The sequence below is a fragment of the Ctenocephalides felis genome, unplaced genomic scaffold (genome assembly GCF_003426905.1).
Source record: "Ctenocephalides felis isolate EL2017-DRISC unplaced genomic scaffold, ASM342690v1 CF-g0.4_SCAFFOLD_03571, whole genome shotgun sequence".
Taxonomy (NCBI): domain Eukaryota; kingdom Metazoa; phylum Arthropoda; class Insecta; order Siphonaptera; family Pulicidae; genus Ctenocephalides; species Ctenocephalides felis.
This window is the reverse complement of record NW_020539725.1, coordinates 67,256,851-67,267,406: the sequence shown is the minus strand read 5'-3', so window position 1 is coordinate 67,267,406 and position 10,556 is coordinate 67,256,851. Positions and strand designations below refer to the sequence as shown.

At 30.3% G+C, this 10,556-nt stretch overlaps 1 protein-coding gene across 1 annotated transcript; it reads right to left on the bottom strand.

The window, feature by feature from the left end:
• Window positions 1-6,710: 6,710 nt before the first annotated feature.
• LOC113386585 (pituitary homeobox homolog Ptx1-like) lies at window positions 6,711-9,543 on the bottom strand. Its single transcript, XM_026624358.1, has 5 exons — window positions 9,463-9,543; window positions 7,845-8,087; window positions 7,569-7,756; window positions 7,405-7,472; window positions 6,711-7,340 (listed from the first exon to the last, which is right to left on the bottom strand). The coding sequence occupies exons 1-4, from the start codon at window positions 9,541-9,543 to the stop codon at window positions 7,460-7,462; spliced, it is 525 nt and encodes a 174-aa protein (XP_026480143.1). The 3' UTR covers window positions 6,711-7,340; window positions 7,405-7,459.
• Window positions 9,544-10,556: the final 1,013 nt, after the last annotated feature.

Genomic DNA, 10,556 nt, shown 5'->3' with positions numbered 1-10,556 from the left:
CGCGCGGTGAAATTCAAAACTTTTATGAATTTTTACAATTCAATCGAATCGTAAGCCTATAATATTTTAGTATGCTATTTCAGACTACGACATATACCGTTATAAATATTTTAAAATGATCATTTAACGTTTTAGAACTCGCTCTTGCTTCCTTTTCTAGAATTCATCTAAAATATCAGTCGCATAATCGATCCGGAAAACAAATTAATAATTTCGATCCGGAATTAATTAACCGCCGAAAAATAAATAGATAGATATAGAGACATTGGCGCTTCCGGTTTTCCAATTTCGCGCGCGGTCGCTCTTTTCAATTTCCAATTGGAGAGCACCGAGCACCGAGCAGCATATCCGGCGAGTGGCGCGATCGGCATTAATCCTTCATTAATTAATTGCAAAAACCCAGTAATTGGCTTTTCTCCTCCTACGACCGCCCTCCTCTTTTTGCTCCCGTTGCTATTTCGCTTGCCACTTATATATATATTTGAAAAGTGTGTGTTTGTATGTATGTAGATTTTGTCAATGTTTTCTCAACAACGACTGGACCGATTTCAAAACTTTTCATTCGTAGTAGTTCGATAAGGACTAGCAAGGACTTTAAAGTATCTTACCGTCATTCCATATAAATTCACTATTTCTCATATAAGTTTTATTTATGTGATAAATGGTGTATATTAAATATTTTTACAGGAAATTGAAATAAAAAGTAAACGAAAGTAAATGTTTTTTACTAAACACATTACACTGTCTCGAATATTTGCTTAGATTGAATCTAATATCTTCAATGAGAATCTTATAAGAATCGAACTATTACAGATCAAATTTTAACATTTTTTTAACTTTTTGTGTAACAAAATTCTTCAAAGAATAATAAAAATCATTTATAAATATAAAATGTACAATGAATTTAATCAAATATTTACAAATGATGTTCGACAAAACGATAAACGGAATAAAATAAGATTCTAATACGAAAATTAACTAACCTTATCAGACATTTTCTGACACAACCGAGAACTCAAATAAAACATTTTGGATTTTTGCATTTTTTAACACTTTAGTGCAAATTTCAAATAATCTTACACTTTCTTAATTTGTTTTTACACTTTTTAGCACTTCAATACAGACGTTAAATTAACACCCTAACTTATATATAATACTTTTTCTTTTACTAACATGTCACCACATTTCTAAATTTTATTGCAAATGTCAAACGCAATAACTTCTTTGTCCCCACCATTAAAATTTTGGTAAGTGGTAGAAGAAAGTTTAACTTGTTCAAAACTAGATGTAGTTGACATTTTAAAAATTGACAATTATGTAGCACTTTGAAATAATTAGAAGTTATGAGATTTAAAAAATTATGTTAGAAGTGGAATTTTAGAAACATAAAATATGTACAATATTATTATTTGAATTTAGGTACAGTTTATTACCATGAATGTATCATATTCTAATATTGTCTAGAGCTTATTACTGTTATTCAGACAGCGATTAAGATTATTGTGAGTTGTTGAAATTGTAAACACATAACCTAATTTTTCAAAAAACATGTTTCATTTGACAGTTGAATTTAAGTAACATTAGTTCAATGACTATCACTAATATATTAATATTTGAACTATTTTTTTAATAACTAATTCGTCATATTTTTATGTAAATTTATATTTAAAATTTCTCAAATCTCAAATTTATAATTAAAATTTCTTAAATAACGAACAAAGTAATTCAGCTAGCAAATGTCATTTCGCCTTGTTTCAAACTTTAGCTTAAATGTCATCATCCTTCTCACTCTAACATCATATGTGTGAGCGAGAGCGCCATATATGTCATTTACATATGGCAACCCCAAATTTCATAAACACACAACTGTCAAATTAATTATTCAACTGTAAAACTTATCTTTAGAAATTATTAATGTTAGTAAATGTATGTTCAAATTAAAACATTATCTGTGTTATAAAGTTTTAATTAGTGTTTTAAGTTTTGTGCTTTTATCCTGGCGGTATGTATAATTTTTCTCACTTAATACGTATATGTGTTCTTAATTCCTTATATTTTTTTAACACCTATCAATTTGATTAACTGTCCAAATAATAACAATTAGCTTAACAAATATTTGTGCGATTTATTACTTCTATTGATGTCTAAATGCATAATTAAATCACTAAAACCTCAAAATATATGTGGAAGTATTTATTTTTAATTAATTGCACAGGAAAGTTAAATAAATTAATCTTTGACAAATTTAACCTACATTTTGAGGTTATGTACACGTTATTTTAAAAATCTGTTTAAAAATACGTACAAACGATATTTTATAGTTTTTTATTACGATAATATAATAGTTTTAATAATAAAGGTATATTACATATTGATAAATTAAGCTTCTGGATTTCCATAGCTGTTCCAAAAATTAAAAAAATATATATACTATAAAAATTTATTAAAATTATTCTTATTGACTTACCCTATCAGCTTGTAGCTCATCATGTTTTCCACACAATTTATATTAACAAAAATGTTTAAATAACTTATTACAAAATTTAGAAAATTCAAAACCTGAAATACAACGATTTTTTTCTACAAAATAAAACTGCACAAGTTTTAAAGTTTCAATAAATCTTTTTTAATTTTTCTTTATTTTCTGACTAGAAGATCCTGTTCGTGTTTATTATTACAAAGGATATGCACATTAATTCAATGATAATATTATCGATAATTATTTAATTTAATATTAATTTATGTATAATTTTATATATATAATTTAACACTATTCATTTATTATTGTACAATTTTTTTTAATTACAATTAGAAAAACCTATTTTTTTAATAATTATTCACACGATCAGAATTCGTTCACAAAATACTGTTTGTAATAGATATGTATATATATATATATATATATATATATATATATATATATATATAGATTTATATATTGCTATAGTTATAATTTTGGCAATTTTATTCTTTGGTTTTGATTTGGCACATTTTTTTAAAACAAAAACCACTTAGCATTGTAATCATAAAATTTGACAATAAATAAATAAAATTATTAGAAATATTTAAATCAAATAATTATTATTTGACATTTCAACCTCCATTTTGAGGTTACCTGAACGTTACAAAATTGTTTAAAAACATAAACAAACCACATTTTATAATTTCTTATCACCACAAACTTGTTTAAAATCTAAATTTTGATTAATTTCTGATAAATTACAATGTCTAGTTTTGTAAAAATTTAAATTATCATAACTTTATTTATTTTATAATTTCTGTTACGTCAAATTTATTATTTGCAATGCTAATCGGTCAGTGTTACCAGATTGAAGAGATCAAAATTACGATATTGCACTTGGTTTGATATTGGCGCCAAATTTGAATTTCATAAAGGTCGACATGTATAAAAAATGAATAATTAAAAATAAAATAAATAATTGAAAATTTACATTATTAATATTAATTACTAAATTAACATTATTTTGAAATTGTTAAATAGAAACCTTGAAAAAATACTCATATAAATACTTTACAAGTATAAATATTAGTAACATTGCAACAATGTCAAAAAACTAATTTTAGAAAATTATTTAAGATTAATAGCAAAATTCAAAAATCTCACTCTATTTTTTATACATCCGTCCTTTACAACGGCTCCAATTCTTCCATTTCCATATAAATCTGTGAATTTCATAGTAACATTTCAACTATTAATTATTACTTAAACTATATTATTACTTTACTAGTTTTCATAATTTTTTTTACAGTCTGAAAAGTTATTGTTACAATTTCATCATATAATTACACAATTTGAATAATTTAATATAAATCTTAAATTAAATGCCATTCTTAAGTATTATTAGAAGTAATTTACATGATTATTATTCTTTGGGGTCGTCGTTTTAGACCCAAAAAATAGTCCTAACTAAAATGGATTTGGTAAAATAGACTATATGTACATGTTTTGGTTGTTGTTGGAAGAAAATTGTAAAAAATAGCATAGGAGTAAAAATAAAGGTATTAAATAAAATTATTTTACAAACGTTTCGAGACTGTGGTTCGTGCCATCATCGCCGACTCCTACGTGCATTTTATTGTTCTATGGCAACACTAGCTTGTTCTTTCATTTGTTAATTGTGATCTATGGCAACACTAGTTTGTTCTGCCATTGCGCAAATCAGAAGTGGGATGAATAATTATGATAAGACAAAACCAGATGTCACTAGTGATGGTGAACAAATATTAATTAGACACTAATTTTATTACAACAAAAATGTTTTTTACTCTTAATTATAAAATAACAATTAAAATCCAACTAATTTTTTCCCTTGTGCTATTTTTTACATTTCCCTTAATTTTTTGGCGATTTATCACAACTCGTCTAAAGACTTAAATTAATTTTTACTATCTACTATACACCGATTTATAACTTCAAAACTAAAACAAAAATTTGTACCAATGCAAATAATTAAATAATTAATTAAACTAAAATTGCACAAAAGTGTAGAAATTTATTATTTATAAGCCTCTTCTTTTACCTTAGCATAAATTGGAAAAAATAATTTAAATTATTTGTAAGATAAAAACCTAATTCCAAAATAGGCCTCTTAAATAAAAAATGCATGATATTAGCAGAAATTTGGCAACGCAGGAAATTTACGTGTGCGTTGTTGCCAGATTAGAGTGAAAAATGATTGATCGCAATATAAGAAATTTGAACACATTTTCGTTTTCAATTGAACTATACTGAATAAACCAAATGTGCTGCTACATAAAACAATAATTTAAGGCTTATAATTGAAAAAAGTAAAATGGTTTTATAATAAAAAGACCAGAAAGATTTTCAGAGCTGATGTTGGAAGTTATGTATATATTTGACTTTTATAATTTGCCTAAAATTATTATTTCATATAGCAAACTCACGCAGAAATTATTTTAATAAAGTCAACTTATAAATCAATTCTATCTCAATTCAATTATTGAGTTTGAATAAGAAAAATTTAACAAATTAATTTTCAATTGACAAAAATATTTTGTCTTAATTTTATGAAAAAACATAGGAAACATTTATTCAATTACATACTAAATATTATTTTTCTAAATATATATTTTACATACGTACTTTTATTTACAAACTTCGCGATCCGTCCAAAGTCGTGTACGCTTTTTTTCTTCATTGGAGGTCTCCAAAAAATTGTCCTCAAAGCACAAATGGTCATAGACCATCATAAACACATCACTTTTTGATGAAAATTTCAGAAATTATGATCCTCACGAGGTTGCCAAGCCAGATGAAATTTTTGTGTTTCCATGATAAGATTGTTAGAGAAAATTAGTTGACCAGTTCGAGGAATAAGATGGTAAATTGTTAGCAATGATTGTCATATGGACTTTTTGCAGTTCTAATCAAATCAGATGACAAGTTCCGTTAACAGTGAATCAATTTTTTAAAAATTATCCATCTTAGATATGGTCGTCCTATCAGTTTTTGAACAATCCAAATTGATCTCCTCATTTGTTATTCGAGAAAATTAGTTGACCAAATCGAAAAACCAGCATAAGTTCTATAACACAGAGACTCAAGATCATGAAAAATGCCCATCTTAGACATGGTCCAACTACCAGTTTTCTGATTTTCAAACTGATCTCTTCAATAGAAATTTTGATACCATGGAAACCTCTTAGATTTTTTGGTCCAACTGCTGAATTATTGGATTTCCCTGTTATGAATTTAGATTTTCTTGATCTAAAATTTTGACTGGCAAGAATTGCAGATATTGAATACAGTCATATCTTGATTTTGCAAAAATGGAATTTCCAGGATCTAATGATCTTATCCACTAATCGCCAAAATTTCTATTTTTACTACAATATTCTGTACGATATTGTCACAGATTTCTTTATATCATCATCAATTGTAGTTATTGGAAGCAAATTTAATAAACTTAGAACGTCGAACATCTTTCTGATGCATTGATCAATATAGAAATTACTCAAAGAAAGATTTCTGTTTTTGCCAGGATGTAAAATTCTTCAAGATCTTCTGCAAATTCAGACACAATTTAGTTCAGACACAGTCAGCTAAATTTTGCCAACATGGAATTACCAGTATCTAATGATCTTATCCATCAATCGCAAATATTTCTATTTTTACCACAATATTATGTACGATAATGCCACAGTTTTTTGCATCATTATTAATTGTAATCATTGGAAACAAATTTGATTAACTTAGAACTTCGAACATCCTTCTGATGCATTGATCAATGTAGAAATTACTCAAAGAAAGATTTCTATTTATGCCAGGATCTAAAATTCCTCAAGATCTTCTGCAAATTCAGACACAATTTAGATTTTAATCTGATTACACAGCTCATCCATAAATAACCAACAATTTTTAAAACTTCACTACAATTTGAATCTCATCAATAAATTCATTGTGTGGATTATCTGGTCAAATTTGATATTTCTAGTCCAATATTGCCGAAATCTGAATTGGATTATCATGGAACATTCAATGATCTCATTAATTGGTCAACACATATAAAACCCTAGAAAAATTTCAAGTTTCCATCTGGATGAAATTAAAATGCCACACAATAATTCTGGATCAATTTAAATCTTGAATTATCCACCAAAAACAGAGTTTTTGAAACTTCACTATAATTTGGATCACTTTTGATTAAATTCACTGCTCATCTTGATCACTCAACAATTGTTCTTCTTCATAATCTCCCAAATCATCACTCGAATCATCCCTATCACTTTGAACAACCCTGGAATCACTTTCAGGAGGATTCGTTTGCATGGTAATTGCAGATAATCCCAATTCGTCTGCTAAAGTAAAACTTCCGACTTTTGTTGCATTCAAGTCTTGTCCAAGACTAGTAATTTCTGTATGGGGACTTTGCATCCCCAAATCACTGCGCAATCTAAGTCCTAAATTCATGTGCAGATCGTTGGATGGAATCCCAACACCAAAATTGGAAGACAATCTGATTTCCGATTCATCTGCTTGCATCCCAAATCCTTGTGTAGGGTAAAAAAAATCCAAGTTATTGGCGTGTCCTCAGACAACCCTATCAGCGTATTGACAAGCACTCAGACTGCTGCCTAATCCAGTGGTCCCTAAAGTGGAAGTGAGTGCAGATCCTAAAGTAGCCCCTAAAGCTGACCCCAAACTAGAGCTTCCAGGACTGGATCGTGATTGTATGGGGCTGGCAACAGGGCTGTATGATGAATTTCCTGTTGATGTTACAAATGATGAGCTGTGCTGTTTGGCTTTGAGGCGGAGACTTGCTATGCTGGAAGACATTGCTACGCACGAAGGCTCGGATCTTAAAAGAAAAAAATATGGTTATGTAATGGATGAAGAAAACGATAAAACAAATAATTACTCACCGATAGACAGTTCAGCTCAAAATGTTCTCATTCATTCAAATGCTTATTTCAACCGTCAGTTGAACTGCCTAGAGATGAGAAGAAAATAAAATTGTTACGTTATAGAAACTAAAATTGTTACTTAAAAAATTAAAAAATGAACAAAATAAATTTTAAAAAATTACCTGTACACGTATGGGTTAGTAGGCGTCGTATAGGGACACGGTGCTGAATTACCAACACCACCAGTAACACCACCAGTGACTCCCATAACACCACCAGCACCTGCTGGACTTATAGACGACGAGACAGGATTAAAACAATTCACCGCCGATTGGTGATGATGATGGTGATTCGTAGGAACTACACTACCTGAAGACAAAAACATTGCATTTTAAACAACAAATTACAATTCTGGTCAGAAAAAAGAGTCTATTATCTACCTAAATGATGATTCCATGGAAAACTTTTCGCCCCCAAGGGCTCGGTGGGACTTTTGCTGCCCAATTGTTGACGCCAGCGTAGCTGGCATAAGGTGAATACAGTGCTTCGGTGTCTGCAAATTGAGCAGCTGTCATCAGACCGTTGAATTGTGCGTTGGCAACACCAAAGCCCGATTTGAAGTCCGCGGCGGCGGCCGCTGCAGCGTTCATGGCGTTGCGTTCGCGCTTACGCCATTTCGCTCGACGGTTCTTGAACCACACCTGAAAGGGATAATGGATTTGAAATTAAATTATGAGAAATAAAGCTATTGGATTAGACAATTGTGAAAACTGTAAATTCAGATTACAAAAAACTGCGACTACAAGCGCCTCTAGCAACGTTGGAGTAAATTATTTACAAATATCCTTCAAGTGAACTACCTATTTTTTATCTTTGGGTATAAAATTATTATTGTTCCAAATTGCTTCTTCTCACACCTGTGTGGGTGTGTACATGATGATGAAGACAGAACGAGTCCCCGGCCGCTAGAGGCGCTCGTTAATCTTCATTTCGCAATTAAACGCTACGCTGCACGCTTAACGGATCGTTAACCGACTGACTACGCGTAGACGAGCCGGTTCGTAGTCCCACATATTTCAGAAAAGTTAGGAGGTAATTTATACACCAATGCACAGACACATTCATGATCTGAATTCAAGTTTTATAATACTATTTTAAACCGTAATTTGAAATTTTAAATGAATGAAATTAAATGAAAACCGATTTGAATGATTCCTTTCTATTGATAGGGAGGATGTGCTGATTAGTTTTTTCGCTTCGGAGCAAAAAGTTAAAACCGTCATATCGCACTCTTTACTTTTTATTGAATCTCCTAAACCGTTGGATTATTCATTTTGTCAATACAAGTAAAATGTTTTTCGAATCATTGTAATCGGATGATCCGTTCTCTAAAAGGTTTAATATTCATTTTTTGCGCTTTTATTCCCGTATCCCTGAAACGGCTGAACCTGCCTTGGCCAAAAACTAATCAGTGCGTCTCCCCATCAATACGAATCGAATCTTCAAATCGGTTGATCCGTGTTCCCGAAATCGTCGACAAAAGTTGTATCCGCACACACACACGCACATACATCCATTTTTTTCTAAGATGCACCAAAGTGTTCAGAAACCTTCAAAACATGAAAATATGCAAAAGTTTCCATTTTTTATTTTTAGATGTTTACTATACCTCATTTTCTATATTATATTACTATACTTTCCCTACGGAAAGTAATAATTTCATCTTACAATAGCCAAATAAGATAATTGTTTCGTTTTACTATTTGGCTTCCTTTCTAAAATGCACCCCAATATTTTTACTTTCGATTTGTATTAACCGTGAAATGACTAAAGCAAACTTTGTGAATCTAGTAGGGGTAGTTTTATTCGTGTTAACTTGTATCCCTTCGACCCCCCTATAACGTGTCGAATCTCTCACCGAAATTTCCTCCCTCGGCGGTCATTTCGTTTTATTTGATTTCAATTTGCATTTGATACGATTTGATAGAGGACAATGTGGGAATTAAAAGAATAAATTTAAAATAGGTGTAAGTGGCATTTTGGTCAAAGTCATATTTTATTTCGGTCAATTTTTACCATTTTTGTATCCCGTTTTGTGTATACCAATCTTTTATTATCATCTCTTACTTGCCGAGCAAATTTCTCATCAGGCAACATCGTCCCGTTGTAGTCCCGTTATCGTCCCGCGTAGAATGTACTACGTACTACGTAGTAAATGAAAACGCCACGTCGGACGTGTGCACGCGTACATCACGCCATTTCACGGATCGTTGGCTAAGTTACTAATAGAGGGAGAGCTGGTGCGACCTTTGTAGAAGAAAAACTTTTAACGAAAGAGTATGGGCGTGTTCTATACAGAGTTGGCCCCACCCTGGTATTTAAATAATTTTGATGCCATTTTATAGGTATTTTCGAGAAAATTCAAAATATCAAATTTCAAATACGTAGCTCATCATTTGGCCGAGATATCAGTGAAGACATGTGAAAGTGGCCCCTTTTTTCAAACTCACTTTTTGTCGGAAATATGAGAGATATCGAAAAATGTTAACGTCGTTCTATTTATACTGATCTTGTCTATGTATTTCTGATTGAAACATATTAATGAGAACGTTTGAAATTTTAGTGTGGTTAAGTTGAGAAAGTAGAAAAAACAAATGTGATGCAAACAAAACTCTGGATGTGATAGAACGAACACAAACACTCATGAAATGAAAAACGATATGATGGAAAAAATAACCCCAGCTCTCTGCCTATTACCATTCTCTATACGCTCACTTCACTTCACTTTGCTCTACTACAGCTCACTTCACATCGTTTCGTTTCGCTTCGCTTTACTTCGTTCTATATCTATATTATGTTTATTTAATCTCTTCTTTATTTTACGATATAATAAAAGGACTAGGGGCGCGGGAGTAATCTTGAGATATTTAGTTCATTTGTGATTGTTTCTATATTTTAGTTTAGTATAATGAATTGTCTTTAAATAATTTTTAAGCAATTCGCACAAATCAATCTTGCTTGTTCTAATTAAAAAATTAAATATAAATACAAATATGGTGTTTGAAAATGTATTTATTTTGACACCTTTGGAATTGGGTATGAACTTCCGAACAATAAATAAATATTCGAGGAATATTAAATGTTTTCACTATAAATACAGTAACTTTCAT

Bases quoted from the DNA above. Each gene is read 5' to 3' on its own strand.
- LOC113386585 (XM_026624358.1), bottom strand. From the start codon at position 9,543: ATGTTGCCTGATGAGAAATTTGCTCGGCAAGTAAGAGATGATAATAAA. The intron at 8,088-9,462 runs GTAAAAATTGAC...TATCCCTTTCAG, and splicing joins CAAAACGGGATACAAAAATG to GTGTGGTTCAAGAACCGTCG. The intron at 7,757-7,844 runs CATGGAATCATC...TTTTTGTCTTCA, and splicing joins CTTGGGGGCGAAAAGTTTTC to GGTAGTGTAGTTCCTACGAA.